The following is a 17424-nucleotide window of genomic DNA, read 5'->3' on the forward strand; positions in this document are numbered from 1 at the left end:
GTGCAAACTCATTTAAAACCCCCACAAATTTAGTATATAAATGAGTTCAATTTGTAGCAGATGAATTGGAAAAAACCCCAAGCCTGTCCAGCAAAATGTTATTTTATTTCATATTTCAGTGGACAATTGGCAGACTTGGCAAATGGGCTTTCATAATTTCAATGCATACTGTATCCTCAAAGTTTTGTATTTTTAGCAATAGAGCCTAGGAAAAATAATTGTTTAAGACACACAGCTGACTGAGCAATGGCCAGCAACAGCTGCTTTCTTTTGCAGGGTTACTTGCCTCTAATGACAAATTGGTACAATGCTTGGTTCTGTTGCTCTGGGAAGTATCACCAGCAAATGAGTAGGCCATTATTGAAAACTGAAGTAATTTCTCAGAAGAAAGAAGTGGGGACTGTGTTTCCAGTCCAGGGAAAGAAGGCACTTTGTGTTCTGGAAATAGCACAAACTTAGTAATTATTCATCCCGTAGAGTGTCCTTTTGGAACAGTAGTTTCAGTACACACTCATGCAGTGACTGAGTGACAGATGTGAAACATGTGTTACATGTGGTTGTAATCAGTGCAGAGTTGAATTGCTTAACTAATCATCCTTACTTTTTTGCAGTTTATGTGGATCAATAGGCATGGCTAGGGTACAGTTCTCATGCGAGGACACTGCAGGAGGCAAAATCCTTTGTAAATGTTTATTTTTCCCCCAGTGCCTGTAGGGGGAACTGAGCATTGCTGACATCTAGCAGTAGGGAAGGACAGTTGTACAGCTTGATGGTGAAACTCTCACTTTGGTGTGGTAGATATCTGTGAACCTTAGTAAGCTCTTGTTTTTTTTTTTTTTCTCCTTGCCTCCTGCTTTGGCAGATGACCTAGCTAAGTGTTAGATGCTGTTAATATTGACTTAGTTTAGAAACTTCTCTGTATCTTAATTATAATAAAATATTTTAAAAAATTAGCTTCAGGGCTCCAATCTGTCATTGTCATGAGAAGGGAATGCTGGGGGAGCAGTGCAATTCTCGTGGAGCTCCTTCTAAACCTAGTGGCTGATGTGTCAGAAGTGGGGTATTTGACTACAAGTTGGGGTTGGTTGGTTCTGCCAGTTCCTGCCTTGTGTTATTGTCTCTCCCCCCACAACTCCAAACAAAGCAAGCACTCTCATTTCCCTTTATCTCACTGGCAACACAGTCTCTTTCATTTAGCCCCTTTAAAAGGATATAAGAGGCTAATTTTACAAGGAATGGATGAGACGCAAATGAGCATTTTGTTCACGTGAGAAGTAAGACAGAACAAAAATAACATTTGAAATCACTGCACTCAATATCTTAATTTCAATCTTTGATGAGTTATTAGTTTCTAAGGTTGCCATAAAATAAGTCCTGTGTCTTTTTGTGCTACTTGCAACAAAATGCATTTTAGGACTATGGCACTCCTCCAGGTTAACAGAGAGACAAGTGCTAGGGAAAACATATGGGGCAAGGTAATCCTTCAAGGGTGCTTGCACAAAGCTAATCCTTCAGAACTGCTCAGAATAGCTCCCACACAGAGGCTTGTGGTCAAATGTCAGACAAATTAATTTTCCAGGGGCTGGATTCTCTTTAAAAGTCCACTACCAGTAAAATTAGAGGTGGGTCTGCTGCAAATACTGACTCCCAGGGCAGGGCTGTTCCACCTACAAAGCTCTCTGGGGCTGCGTGGGACTACATCAGGAAGAACAGAGATTATGGCACTCCCACCATGTTTGTAAGAACATCAATGGAGGTTTTTGCTAGAAGCTGAATAGTCTGGCTCTGATTTACTGAATCATGCTTTAAACAAAAGAAGTTGTGGGTTAGGGTCCATAGCTGACATTTGTATATCCATAAGCAATATGGTGGATGAGTGCATCTACCAGAGCACTAAGAAATGCCCCCCAACCTTTTCTGAGGGCAAGAAGCCTATGTTCAGCCACCTCAAGTGCATGTATACCAACGTATGTAAGATGGACAACAAGCAGGAGGAACTAGAGCCTTGTGCCCAGTGTGAGGGATCCCACAGAAGCTTGGTGGGAAAACTCACATGATGAGGCGACCACAATGGATGGCTACAAATATTTTCAGAAAGATAAGAAAGAAAGAAGAGGAGGTGGATTTGCACTTTATGTGACAGATATTTGCATGTATAGAGGAGAGCTGTGGAGACCATGCAGTTCAATTTAACTAGTGCCTTAGGATCATGATTAGAGGGGTCATCACTAAGGAGGAAGTTACTGACCTCCTTGTCAGGATGATGAAGCAAACAAAACCTTACTGTGGCTGCTCAGTGAAGTCTTGGGCCAAATGAGCCAGGTTTTCATGGGTGGCTTCAATTACCCACACATTTGTTGGGAAAAAATAAAAGCTGTGCATGTGCCATGCATCAGGTTCCTGGAATGTCTTAAAGACTCCTTTTTCCTATACAGGCTGGACATGCCTGTATCTAGCACATTGCTAGATTTACTGCTTGCAAACCAAGAAGATTTACTTGACTTACACTGGTAGCCTAACTACCAATGATACCTTGGATACAGTGAGCAAATATTGCGGAGTTTAAAGTCCTGCTTAGAACGCTGAAGACCACTAGTAGGATGAAGACCTTAAATTTCAGAAGGGACTACTTCAATATGCCAGGGGCCTAGTTGTGAGAGGTTCCACTGGAAGCATCCATGAAAGTCAAAGGAGTTTGTGAGTGCTGGGAGTTATTTGAAAGTGCCTGCTGAAAGCACAAGAACAGTCTATTCTTTACAAAGGCAAAGGAAGAAGTCTAAATAAAAGACTTCCCTGGCTTAACGATGAACTGTTAGATGTAATTAAAAGCAGAAAAAGCAGCATACTGGCTGTGGAAAGGCAGCCAGTTAGCCACTGGGTACTACAAGCACCTTGCTAGGGGGATGCAGAGATGCAGTCAGGAAGGCTAAGGATCAGCTAGGAGTAAAGTATGCAAAAAATGTCAAGAAGAAAGGGTTCTTCAGTATTTGAGCAGTAAGCAGAAGGAAAGACACAAGACCAGTGCTTAAGGAGTGCAGGGAAGCTTGTCACTAACAATGGTGACAAAGCAGATTTCTCAATACCTTTTTTTGTCTATAAATACATAAATCCACACCCCAGGGTGTTAAGAAAAGTGCCTGACATTTTTGTAAGGAGACTGTCTATAATATTTGAAAGACACAGAGATCAGGGGATGTCCCTGATGACTAGAAGAGGGAAAAATGTCATACCTATCCACAGGAATGGACCAAAAGAGGACACAGGGAACTGGATGCACAATGGTCTTACTTTGACCCTGGGCAAGTGACAGAATGAGTCCTCCTAGAAACCATTACAAACCAAATGAAGCAGATGGCTGGGAAAAGCCATAATGGATTTACCAAGGACAAATCATGACAGACTAAACGAATCAACTTCTACAACATAATAACATTTTCTATTGACATGGAGAGAGCAGTGGATGATGTTTATTTAGACTTCAGCAAAGCTTTTGACACCATTTCCCACAGCATTCTCCTGGCCGAGACTGATTGAGTGGTGCGTGAGATGGGTAGGAAATTGACTCACATGTCACACTCCAAGGGTGGTGATAAATGGTTTTTACTCAGGTAGCCAGAGGTGCTGTAATTGTGGCAGCTATAGATGGAGACTGAATTAAAAACTTATCAAAAGCCTACAACTGAAAGCCAATCGCTGATGAATTTTTGCAGGACATGTGGAAACCACTCTTGAAAGAGCTGCACTTGACTCCTCTGAGGGCATGCTGGTCTGTTTTGCTGCTGGGCTGCACAGCTGGTCAAGATGAGAGGAGAGAAAACCAGAAGAGTCTCTAAGCAATGTTCTGGGTACTAAACAATTCAGGTCAGGTTTCCCAGACCACTTCCTGGCCAAATATATGCTAATGCATACAAAATTCAAACAGAGGTTTGTGCAAACTGTTCAATTACTGTAATTGTGGCTTCTGTACGTTGGCTGAAGTAGTAGCATAAAGTTTGCATACAGACAGCCAAATATTGCAGAGGATGAATTAACCCCTGAGGTAAATTCAGCAGACAAGGGAGTTACATCAGATCTTCATGTGCCTTTTATTTCATGTATACATTCACACATAAACATACAGACATGGGGCAAGAACTCTCCCCTTTCCATTTGTTCATGAGGTGCATTCAGCAGAGCACTGCAGCATGCCTGGTTTTGACTGCAGACCTGAGCACCAACAGATGATGTAATGCCTAGCATCATCTCAGATCTTGTTTAATGGAGAGCTTGTCAGCTGCAAGCTGCCACAGAGCTGGCAGTCACAACTGAAGGTGACAGGGCCACAGCTCCCAGCCTCAGCATTTCTGCTCTACTTTCTCTTACATGGTGATTTATGAAGGCAGTGTGTTTGTACCCTGGAAAATGTGGAATTTGTGTTAATTGTGCCTGGATGATTTCAAGCTCAGAAATGCTCACTACCAAACAGCTCTTTTTCTGGAAAGGCTGTGAAGGACACAGACCATCACTTGATCACTGGTGCTCACCTCCACTTCTCCCCTTCCCTTATAGCCTTTGCTTGGACCTCTCTGGGCTCTGAACACACTCTGTGCTGTGCTTTGTGCACGCTCAAAATCTGTCACCACCATATAGACGGCACAAAATTATACACATGAACACAATGGTGAGATATATCAATTTTAGTACTGTCACTGCATTTACAATAAAGGGACACAGAACAAACGAACATGACATGTATGGATTTGGGAGTCTTTCATGATGTGGCAGCAGCTGAAGAAATTGCCTCAACAGATTGTTGTTGGTTTGTGTCTGTGCTTTACACGGCCTTCCTGGGTTATCCAGCGGCTTCTCCCTTTTTCCTCTGGAGCACATGTTGCCAGATAAATGGCTGATCTGCTGCAACAAAGTAAGTTCTACCTGGTTTTGAAGGAGGGGAAAAATCTATGGTACCAAAGTGCTCACAGCTATGCAGGTTTTCTTCCTGCTCTGATCAGCTACCCTCTCAGACCACTGCCAGAGAGAATAGAGAAGACCAGCTCAGCTTGTACCATGTGAAGATGAAGGGCTGCACTGTGCCCACAGTGGGAGGGCTAAAAAGACAGCCTGCAGCCTCAGTCATCCGTAGAGGACTAGAAGGCAGCACTACCTAGGGGATGAGCTGGCCCATCTCAGCCCACAAGGACCAGTTGCCAAGAGGAAGAGACAAGATATATAAAGCCAGTGGTGTAGAAAATAAGAGGAACTGGTTCACTTAGTTGTAATCCCCTGCTCTCTTTGCTTGCACATGAGTTGCTCTCTTTGACATAGTTTTGAAGTTCTCTGTTACCTTTCAGAAATTACAAACTGTCCTTAATTCTGGCTCAGTCTCTGAGGAAGTGATCCACTGAAAGCAGGCAAAATCTGGAGAGCATGAGTGTTCCTTTTGAACTCAATGAAATACTACATTGCTACATACCTTCAGGGATAGAAGAATACCACTTCATAATTGTTACCTGGGGCTTCCTTTGCTTCCTTTGCTATTACAAGACACGTGAAGAGACAGACTCTATCTTCCAGGAGTAATAGAAACTCCTGAGCACTTTGGTTGCTAATTCCTGCAGGCACCATTCCTGTTTTGGAAACTTACTAATGACCATGGTGTAACTCTGCATAGGTACAAAATAGTTGCAATTACCACTTTGTGGTAACCAAGTTCAAATCCTCCAGAGGGAAGGAAGACTAAGTTCCTACCATGGAACATACTATATGGGAATTTTTTTTTTTTACGATAGCATTTAACAAAAACTTGGATTATGTTACTAGCAGAAGAGAAAATTTCTCAACTAGGTCTTTGACTTAAAAAAAACCCCTCCTTAGTAAGTAATATAAATCACCTTGAGAAGACAGCTCCAAGTCAACTCAAATACTACATAGTAACTTCCATTTTGTCCCAGTGTTTTAATATCAGGATCATCCTACATATTCCTCATCTGGATACACAATACAGCTGGGCATGGCTTTGACAGCAGCTGGAGGAGGTACTCTTAACCTCAGTATTTTGTCCTTTCAAAGACATGTACTGAGAATGAGTATCTGGTGCACACATTTATCTGCAAGGTGCCTTAGCATGACATCCTTCCAAGGTCCTAAGGGTCTTGGGGTGGCACTACAACCGTCTCCCTAGCTTCCTGGATATTATTTGTTCACTCAGACAGCTAAATTTATAGCTCAGTATTTAGACTGATGATGCTTTGTATGACACTGGGTTAACAAGCTAGAAATTACTACATCCTCATCCAACCAGGTGAGGTTTTCCTTCTGCAAGAATCACCACGTGAAGAATGTTGTTCATCAGTGAAGTAATATATTTTTAATAGTTGTTCCTCTAGATTAGGAATAGTCCTCATAAAATTTAGCTGTCTATGAACAGAGCATAAGCACATATAATGGAGAAGATTGACCACAGAGAGGTGAGGAGTCTGCAGTGCAGGGCTATCACATGGTGAAAGGGGTCAATAACACAGAAATTGTGTGATGTCTGCTTTAAGTTGTTTGTGCAGTTCTTTCCCTTTGTGAGAGCATAAGAAGAGATGGAACTCTGCCAAAGCAATACTGTTTTACCACAACAGTGAGGTTTGTGCTTGCATTATAGAAATACCAAAGAAAAAAGTAATGGCTCTAGCAATAAATCAGAAACACACACTGAAGGAAAGAAACCTCGCTCTTTAAACCTTTGCAACAAAGCTATAGTAACAACTCTTGTTAAACCCAAAGCTATACAATAATATAAAAGCACTTACCACCATCCTGGTGGGAGAAACTCTGTGGAGGGAAAAAATAGGACGTTTGGTTAAACCTTTTATATTTTGAGTTTAATTTGCTTTACATCTTGATTTTTATGCTAGGCTTGCTTTTATGGTTCTTTGGAATTTTTAAATGGGTAACTGTGCTTGTTGCTCCGTGTATTTAGGTACCATTATAGACTGGGGGAGGGGGACATGGTGTAACTAGATGAAGAGCTCTGCTTTTTGTTGCAGGCTGTAATGTTCTAAAGTGGCATTTGTGGCAAATGCTACTATCTCTGGCTGCCATGAGAACAGGGAAGTTTGAAATACCTCTCAGGATCCTGCTGACATCTTTAAGGGGGGCTGAAAGCTCACATGGTTTCCCTCCTAAGCTAGGGACATAGACTCTGAAATCCCACTTCAAAAAGAGCTCGGATGGAAGGGGAAATCCAGATAACCCAATCAAAATAGACCTGATGCCACTGTGTCTTTTCTAGTCTTGTTCATACTGGTTTAAGCTATGTGCTCTGCAACTGCCCTCAATCTTTCCTTAAGTGCATAAATTGATAACTGCTGCTTCCAAATGGTGCTAAGAATACGCTTTAAAAAAAGTGTCTTTTTTTAAAATACCTTTTGCAAGTGGTCAAAGGATTTCTCAGTCTCCTTTAGTTTCTCCAAAATTATTTGTTCTTTGGCAGATATTTGTGATTCTTCACTTTCTAATTTCTGTATTTCTTGTTCCAGTCTGTGGAAGACATACAGACATGCACACACACACAAAAATTAAGCATAAAAATTAGCTCAGTGAGAGAGAGTTTCCTAGGTATTAACTGACATTTCAAATGTCGTCAGAAACAACTTTGACTCTTATTATTCACAACTGATTTCCTAGTACATGAAGGGCATGTGAATTATCCGTAAAACAGACAGATCTATTTACAAGAAAAACAGTGATTATCTTATCCACTTCTGCAAAAGGATATGCAGATGAACCAAAAATACACTTCAGTATCCCTTCATTCCAATTCCCATAACATATCTGATTTTTACTTTCATTTTAGAAATCACAGTTCAGGATATAACTATGAATATGCAGTAGTATTTAGAGGAATGAGTGTCTTCAAATATTTCCATGCTCCAGACAATGAAACTGGAAATAGTTTTTGGAAACTGGCACTCAACCAGTTGTGTTAGGAGTTTCTCTTGAACCCATACTTTGCCCACTCCCCTTTGGGATATCTATCTGTGCTTTCTACTGTTACTGCATGACACTGGGGTCCCCAGAGGCTTTGGGTAATAAAATACATAGACAGTTCAGAAAATAAACTTACTGTGCTAGGCAGTAAACACTCAGCACTCTCATTTCTCTTGTCAAGACCTAGTGGCTGAGACCTCATGCCTTAAAATGTGTTGATCATGATTTGGGATACACTTTTATAGAGCTTAGATTCTCCATTACTTTAACTCAAACCTCCTTTTATTGACATGATTTATGCAGATGTAGGGATATTCCCTCTTTCCCCCCACTCTCCTCCTTCTATGTGTGCTACTATCTTTATTTTCTCACTTTTGGGAAAAAAAAAATTATATATATATGTATATAAAATAAGCCAAGATGAACGCATTTGGACAGGGATAGTTACCTAAAACTTCCTTTGCCTACCAATAGATCTGTGATCTGTAGCTGCTCATAGCTTGTTGAACCATACTGAATGTGACATATCAGCATCACCCAGTACTTTCCTTACCCATGGCTGCTTGCTCCTGCCTTTCTGTCACCACTTTTCAAATGAAGGATCCGAACACTGATCCACACTAAAGGACATATTTTTGCTCTTTCCCAGCCCTGCTAAGCTCAGGACTCCACTAATATTAATTCAATCACAAGGCAGAGAGCAAGGAGAAGGTGATGTAGGGAGGATAGATGGAGGAATTACTTCTTTGACAGACGTGACAGGTTGAGTTTCTTGTGAAATTCTTGTGTTTAAATATAGATGAAGGGGTCTAACTTTAGGCACCCACCTGGGAAATTTTTCCTCACTTTTTAATTGTATGATGATGAAAGATTTGTGGCACTTACTGATCATGCTTCTCATTAGAGGGAGGGAAAAGTATCACAGGCTCAAGTTGCTGCAGATGGACAAAGGCAGATTTTGCTCTCCTGAAGAATGTGAATACTTAATAGTCTCAGGTTCATGGTGATTTGCTAAACTTCCACTTCTCTCTCAAAGATAACACCCTCATCACTAAGTTAAAATGGCTTAATTGCAATAATTTAAAAATGAACTGTTGGCAGGTACTGCTTCAATCCACTTAATCTTTCCTCCAAAATAATATAAAACATAAAAGATGCAAAAAATTTGAAACTAAGTATTTTGTTCTGCTGCAGTGGAACAGTTTGATACAGGATGAATTTTCTCCCTCATGTTGTCATTCAGGGAGAAATTTTTCAAAATATCCTTTCCTATCTTGACTTTTTTATCTTGACTTTTTAAAATACCTAGTGAAGTGAAAAATTCATTTGCAGCTCAGGTCAGGCATTTGCCACACTCCTGCTAAATTAAAGAACTTAGAAGTCAACAGGTAGGTACCTTCTTTTCCTTCTCTCTCCTGGATTTGTAGATCCACATACATTTGTACCTTGCTGATAAAGACATTTGAAATATTCTGCTGTGCTGCCTGGTGAAAATAAATTGCAGAGCTGGGTGAGTCAGGGTTTACTGGTATATTTCACTTCTTTCCCAGTGAGTCACTGAGCAGCATTTTCAGGATGCATATTCTGTAAACGAATACATTTTGCTTGCTATATGACTTGGGAAGAGACTGAAAAATGGGAGTGTGTAGAAGTCAGCAACGACAAAATACAGGGGGAGGAAAGAAGCCCTTTTTCTTTCCAATGAACTCGGTATTAGTAAGTAGTTTATGACAATGAAAACTCTGAGTATATGAGGAAACTCCTTTGATGCAAGGTTATGAGTAAGTAAACGCCATGTAATCTGGGGTCATTGCAAGTCACCGTTTTTTTTGTACACCAGCTCAAATTGGAAGTTTGTCATTGTTTGGTCTTGCAGGGAAACTTTGCTTTCAACACACACACATGTGCACTTACACATGAACAGATAGCAACTGATTTATATTTTCTTGCTTTCTGACTGCTTGCTCTTTTGGTTTTAACCCTCTTGGTTCACTTCTTCAGTTTCTGCTTCCTTCGCTCCAGCCAACCCTCACCATTAAAATGAGCTTGGGCAGATAAGACATTATGTTACTCTATTTTGACAAGACATCTTGTTGTTCTGATTTTTGTTCTCTTTTTTATTTTTTTTTTGTTTGTTTGTTTGGTTTGTTTTTTTTCCCTGTATCCCTTCTTTGCTTTCGTTTAGAAGTGATACTGACAACAACTTGCTAAAGAGGAAGAGGATGGAGACAGAGCTACCAGGATTTAGAAATATGGATGAAGCTGTTAGGAACAGAGATCTTCTGTGTGGTACTGAATAAGAAGGCATAAAACTCATCCTGTGGAGGCAAATTGCCGTTTCCTCACTGAAATCAGTACAGGTAGACTGAGAGTCTCCCAGGTTCTATGTAGAATGAAGAAAAATTGCAGGAAAATTACAGGTCATTCATCAGAATGTATCTGTTAGATAGCACAGCGGTCGTATATCAGACATTGGTATCCACAATTTTTACATTGTTGCTCAATTTTATATCGCCCTTGTTTGTATTCTCTAGGCCTAAGGGCTGAGGCACCTCGCTGAGGTAACAGAAATACTCAAGGTCAGAGTGTCCATGTGACCTGTTGTATATATTCTTGAGTATACCACCTGGGTACCACAGACCTTGCTGGAAAATTTGGACCTAGAGTCCTCACCACTTCTTTGTGCTGTCTTTTTTCATATGGTCCAGCAATACAAAAATTTATATCATGCAAACTGAAGGTTGCTTTGCATGGTTTATTTTTTTAGTGAGTTTCATATAATCAGAATTGCTCAGTGGTAAGGAGAACTGCCTGGTTTTTTGATAACAACATGAAAAAGAGTCATGTAAATTTGGTCTAAAAAAGAAATGCACTAGTATCACATCTGTTTTGAGCAACATGCTTTATAATGGCTTAAACAGTAATAAATCCATTCAGAGTGCACACGTACACGTAGAAATATATACAAAGTCCTTACACTCTTCCTGTGTAAATCTGTTAAATGTCAAATAATGTCCTTTTCTTCTAGCCCGGTTTAAAAAGGATATGCCTTAATTGTCATTTGGCACCTGGCAAGGAAACTCTTGTTCCTCAGCAGGCTTCTGAGCAGATTTTGGGCTGGCCTTTGAAAGATGGCCACAACAATAAAGCCAGTTACATAAACAACTACAATGTCTGAAGTGTTGTACGGAAGAAAATTAAGAAAGAAAATGCAGATTCAGATGAGGCAGAAGTGGTATAAAATAGACTGCTAGTATTTCTGCTTCTTTGGCCTGGGCAGTTACCTGATGACTGAGATTTGCTAAACTGTTTATATAAGAAGAAAATTGGGTCAGAGAGTCTGGGGTTGCTGTGGCATGGGCAAGGGTTTAGCTTCAGTGATTGTATTAGAGTCCTATTTTCCCAAATACCACAGAAACAAATGGGAAATTTTGTCACTCAGAAAGGCAAGCCTGCTTTGTTTCTTGTCTGTCCTGCACCTCTCTCTAATGGATGGCTGCCATAAGCATCTGAGAGTGTAAGAGGATTTCCGGCGGGGCTGAGAAGAGCTGTCTGTGTAAGCTAGGAAGATGAGTGACTCTCCTCCTCATGTTAACAGTGTTGCCCTACTGTGAAGAGGAAGGAATCACAAACAGCTGAAGGGATGCTGTTGGTGGTTCCTTGCTGTCTTTTGGACAGCATTTTGCAGTCATTTGGGGGACCCTGATTCCTTGGTTAGTAAGACTACAGGCTTCTAGGATAATAAAGGCTGGGAACGACTTTGGGAGGTCTCTGGCCCAACCTCCTACTCAAAGTAGGGTCAGCTATGATTAGGCCAGCATGCTCACGGCTTCTTCCAGTTGGGTCTTGAAACTCCTGAATGATGGGGGGAAAAATATATTTCAAGGCTACTTACGGACCTTCTCTTTTAGAGTCTGTAGCTATCATGCCCTGAAAAATTCAGACCAGAACCTTACAGTACTGCAGGGGAAGGAGATGTACCAGACTGATAAAGAAATTCTGGCCTGTGCGTTTGGTGGGATTTTGACCTTAGAGGGCACTACACGAGTGTGGGCAAGGCAGCCAGTGCAGCTTCTGAGAAGACCAGAGGCAGAAACAGCACAAGAACTCCCCTGCAGAGATGAAGGGATATGGACCACAGGCGCAGTCAGGTAGGAGAGAATTCTGTAATTTAGATGACAAAAAGGGAGTTAAGCAGGGAGATCTCAGAGGTGAAGAGGCAGCAGGCAAGGCTTGGAACTGTGGTATGTACACATGTGCATTTACATTTAGCACTCAGCACCCAGCAAACATTGTGCTTGGATACAGGGCTCTGTTTTGTGCTCCAGTCTGACGGTGTTGAATGCACTTTCTCTAGGTGAAGGATTTCTTCTGTTTCTTCTGTTTCCCATGCTAAGATGTTGAAACCCACAAACCTGGCCTGTCATTTTCCTCTTTGCTGAAACGCAGAGGCTGTTCTGCCCTAGGTGCCTTTCCTCGAGCCCAGGAGAGACCCTGAGCATGGTCTTGCAGGGCATTCACAGAGTGAATGAAGAAGCTGATGCAGAGTCACACTGGTCTGCAACAGGAACACACAAATCCTAAGTCAGCAGAACTGCGCCTCAAGAAAACAGCCTTCTCTCTCCAGCTAATTAACTCTAGCAGACACATGACTTCTAGAGATATCTACATTTGGCTTAGCAGTGTTTTGTTTTTCAGGGTAGGAAGGTAATAGCATTATAAACAAGAAGAGTAGCTGCAGGTTTATGGACCAGTTTCTTTAGCCTGTGCTAACTATGCATTCTGGGTTGTACCTGAGAAGTACTCATGCAATTTTTGCAGTGAAAACAGAAATGTAATAAAAATTACGTCCACAGCATACACACTGGCATGTCAGTGGAAAAAAGAACACTCATCAGCACTAATAAGGAAAGTATACAAGTATTCAGAATTTAAGAGAAAAACAGGAAAGGCCTAATCAGAGTAAACACTTGAAGGGAAAAGGTGACGGATGAATACGTAGAGTGGGGGATGGTTCAACTTTAACTGATTATTTTGCTATGGCTTGACTGACACCATGAATCAAATTGATATAAAAGCCACAAATAAGACAGTAATTAGTATCAGGTCTCTCAGAGCTGAATACCCTGAGGTGTTACAGCTGGTATTAAAACAGCAGAGTCACAAGCAGACCAACAACCCCTTGCTATTTACTGAACAGAGAATTAAACACCAAGTTTAGGGGTAACTGGGCTTGCCCGAGGGCTGACACTGATTCTATACAAAACCTGTGCCTGTCTCAAGGATTTTACCCTTTTTAAAGGTAGCTTTTGACCACACAACAAAACCAGAAGCTGAAACTTTACATGTAGGGTCCACCCTTCTGGAAGTACAGTGCCAAAAGTGCACTGGCAAAAATGCTCCGCTCCATGGGCCTCTCATTCCCATTTCTTTTCAGGGCAGCAGGGTACCTGTTAGCTGACCCAGGTTCAGAAAAAACTTGGAAAATGAACTTGCAAGGCCAAAGGGTCCCCCTGAAAGACATGTAAGTCTCTTAAACAAGCATAACTGGATCCCAGTCCAGCACCTCAGCCCTTGACAAACTTTCTATTACCTGTATCAACTGCCAAGCACCAGCAACCTGTCTGTAAGCCAGCATGCCTATGAAACTGGACCTGAAATCTACATGCCACAGCTGAGAACAGTACACTTTGTCTGCTGTATGGGAGGGGGAAATCACTCAATAATCTTTGGTTTAGTTTTCACATTGTCTTAGTTCTCTTAGCAAACACCAGCAGTTGTGCTGAAGCCAGTGGGACCATTTGTGGCTGTCACTCTGTATTGACACACAGACCGTTCTAATGGCAAAAAACCTGCTTAATTTCAGGTCTGTTGCAGGCTGAAATGGGGTTCCAGAGCTGAGTAATTCAATGCCTCTTAGTTTAGTCTTTTTGCAGTCCTCATCCTTTTTTGAACAGCTCACTTTCAAAGAAATAAGCTGGCAGGGCACATCTTATGATTTCCAACAGGCTGTAAGAGTGCAGTTGAAATTCAAGAGCAGCAAACTTAATGAACATCTTTGAAAAGGCAAAACCTCTGTGACTTGAAAAACTGGGAATCCATTATCACCAACCAGCGTTTGGATATGAGATCCAGGCATGATGCTGAATGAGTTGCTCAGGTAATCCATATGAATCTTGCTGAACACATGAGAAGGGAAACAATTCCCTCCACCTGGAAAAAGTTGCATCCTAGTACCAGCTGAGGAACTTGGGAAGAGAAGTAAAACTTCACAATTCATTTTGCTGTCTGAAGTAAATATGTGTACTTTGTATACATATATTTATGTATACATAAATATGTAGACAGAGAGAGAGAGCAGTATAATGATCTTCTGCATCTGCCTGGTGTAGGATGAGGTTAATCCACGCTATCTTAGACAAACCAAGGCAATCAAGTCAAGCACTGGCCACAGGACTTCTTGAGCTAAGCAAGATGAGCTGGAAAACACAACAATCATTACCTTGATTTGACTACTACAATGTTGCCTGCTCTGGATGTAGAAGACTTAGTGTCAGTGGAATGGAAATTCTTCGACCTGGAATTGAATAAGTAATACAATTGAGTCCCTTTCCTTGCCTAATCAACACTGTTTGCATATTAACTTTTGTCTGTGGTTTGCCTAATGCAGCATTAAATCTCCCAAATATGGGGACCTTCAGCTCTCTGATGTGACTCTTCCTCTAACTGAAACCACTTTTTCATAAGCTGCTTTTTCTCTCCTTAACATGTTATCTCAGCATAGTACGATTTCCTCATACCACCTTAACACAAAACTTTTTGCCCTCATGGCACTTACAGCCCATGCTTGTTTCTGGACAGTATAAACCTTTCTTAAGCCTAGTTCTTCCAGTCTTCTTCAAATGGGAGATGTCTCCAGGCCAAGTGAGATTTCGACCTTAAAAACTTCCCACTGACTCAGGAGATGGCAGATCACTGACTGGAAATCAGTGAATCACTATGCCTCGGATGCTTGCCCTTAGAGCAGAGGAGTACATACCTTGACCCTCCTTTGAGAATGGAGGGGAAAAAAAGCCCTGTTCTGGACCCAGTGCAGTGGCCAATGATCAAAGGGGTGAAAGAGCAAAGTGTCTACTTATTTTCTCATGTGCTTATAACAGAGTGTTTGGATTGGAAAGCTCCTGTTTGTGCTCCTCACCAGGCTCCAGACAGGACCTGGCAGATCTGACCAAGTCCCTGATCAGTCAAGCAAACACCTCGATGCTACCTGCCCTGGTAGCATCTGGCTTCTGAATCATCCAGCCTCTGGAGCATTTGTGTTTAAAAGAAACAAGAACAAATGCTCTGGTTTCTTGGCCCAGCCAGGTAAGATGAAAATGGCTATTTAGGCTCTTCCTGATGAAGCTGGGTTTTCTCTCTCCTCTTCACCCCTGCTGTAATTCTCTTCTTCCCTCCCAGATCTGGGCCTCCTGCCTCTGGAGATTCATGGGCCAATGTCCAAAACATGAGAGCAAATGAAGTAAGAGCCACAACTGACATAAAATGCTTGGCCTGCACAGAACCAGACATGCAGATCTTAATGTCTGGACAGACAGGTAATCACATCATAAAACACACAGGACTTACACTGCAAGTACAGAGGTGCATCATCTGTGGCTCATTGTTTGGTGTTCACTGGGATGGCAGGAGAAATGCAAGGAAGATAAAATGACTGTTTGAAAGAGGATACGTGCTCTACTTCGCAATTGAAAGGCGAAGGAGCAACAACGCAGGAAAGACACTGAATCCTGCAGAAACCTGCTTGCTTTCCCATGGCTTTAACTAAAATTGGCAGGACAAGCACCAGGACAGATGTCCTGGGATGTCTGAGGACACACAAGAGTATGAGGGAAAAACATACCGGTGTGGCTTTTGGTCACAAAATCCTCTCCCCCATCACGATGTGCTTTGCTCCTACCTTGAAGCATCCTTCAGGGGACTGGTCAGGCACTCTGAGCACAGGCAATAGGCTCCAGAAAGGCCATGATTGTGGTGGGACCTTGAGTCAGAGGACATGTGTTGCAAGATGTAGTCCAGGTTGAGGAGGGTTGCACGTGCAATTTTCCCCAGCACCAAGTCCTGTACACAGTAGCATGCACCCAGAGACCCAACAAGCAACACAGGTGCGGCTAGCCCTGTGAAAAACAGCTTGTTGGCTCATCTCAGCTATGCACATGAAATCTGTTCAGGTTTAGCAACAGATGCCAGCAGTTCAGCTGTACAGTGGATTGCGTTATTTATATCTTCAGAGAGATCCAAGAAATAGGGGGAGAGCAATTGGGGGATGACGGCTGAGTGCTCATTCTTCCATTGCGCAGCAGTGCTGGCTGCTGCAGTTACCCAAGGTTAGCGCAGATGTATTACCAAAATGGATGTGTGACCTAATGCAGTACCCGCTCTGCAAGCTGCTGAGGAAGGAGGATGTTTTTCTGCAATTCCTGTACATACCGATATACTGGAGGTGCACATTCAGTTACCTAGAAGCACTTACAGGGAAGGTAGGAAGCCTGGAAAATCTCCACCATCTTTTTAAGTGAAGGGAAGTTACACAAAAAACCAAACGTAAAAGTATTTTCTCTGAAGAGATTCCCACATACAAACTAGGAATACACCTTTTGTCTCTGACTTACAGTGTCAGATGAGAAATGAGCTAAGGCTCATGGCGTGCTCAGGACAGAACATGAGCAAGGCAAAGATGCCCTGCAGAAAAAGAACTGGGGGTGCTGGTCAACAGCCATCTGAACACAAGCCAAGATTGCTAATGGCATCCTGGCTTCTATCAAGAATAGCATGGCCAGTAGGCCCAGGGCAATGACTGTTGCCCTGTCCTTGGCACTGGTGAGACCACTCCTCAAGTCCTGTGCTGCGTTTTGAGCCCCTCACTCCAAGAAAGACATCAAGTTGCTGGAGCATGTCCAGAGAAGAGCAAAAAAGCTGGGGAAAAGTCCAGAAGGAGGCTCAGGGGAGATCTCACTGCTCTGTACAGCTACCTGAAAGGATGTTACAGGGGAGGTCAGTCTCTTCTCCCAGGTAACAAGTGACAAGGCAAGAGGAAATGTCCTCAAGCTGTGCCAGAGGATGTTTGGATTGGATATTAGGGAAAAATTCTTCACTGAAAGGGTTGCCAAGCACTGTAGCAGGCTGACCACAGAAGTGGTGCAAGCACCGTACCTGGAAGAGTTCAAAAGACATATAGATGTGGTGCCTAGGGACATTCTTTTGAAGGGGCTACAGCAGAAATGCCATAAAATTCTGCAAACTCAGAGTGCAGGCAGTGCTGCATTGAAAAGCAGAACACATGGGAGGCTGGGTTTAAAAGTAACATCATTAGCTAGGGCTGCAGAGGGCATGTTGTCTTCTGCCTGGACCTCAGGTCTCTGCAGCTTTTTCCTCAACTATCTATTTTTTCTCCCTGTGAGAGCTGGGGAG

General features: G+C 42.2%; 1 protein-coding gene across 7 annotated transcripts in view; it reads right to left on the reverse strand.

Annotated features, from left to right (window-relative positions):
- The window catches only part of PALM2AKAP2 (PALM2 and AKAP2 fusion), a 267420-nt gene that overhangs the window by 151770 nt on the left and 98226 nt on the right, over nucleotides 1-17424 (reverse strand). For 6 of the 7 annotated variants that reach the window (XM_010401306.3, XM_039567784.1, XM_039567787.1 and 3 more), the window contains exons 4-5: nucleotides 7392-7506; nucleotides 6777-6798 (exon numbers count right to left, since the gene is read on the reverse strand). In XM_010401306.3, the coding sequence (XP_010399608.2) occupies nucleotides 6777-6798; nucleotides 7392-7506 (137 nt within the window). Of the gene's footprint in view, nucleotides 1-6776; nucleotides 6799-7391; nucleotides 7514-17424 lie in introns of all 7 variants that reach the window. The other variant, XM_039567788.1, reaches the window with a different exon arrangement.

The sequence above is a fragment of the Corvus cornix genome, chromosome Z, assembly GCF_000738735.6.
Source record: "Corvus cornix cornix isolate S_Up_H32 chromosome Z, ASM73873v5, whole genome shotgun sequence".
NCBI classification, from domain to species: domain Eukaryota; kingdom Metazoa; phylum Chordata; class Aves; order Passeriformes; family Corvidae; genus Corvus; species Corvus cornix.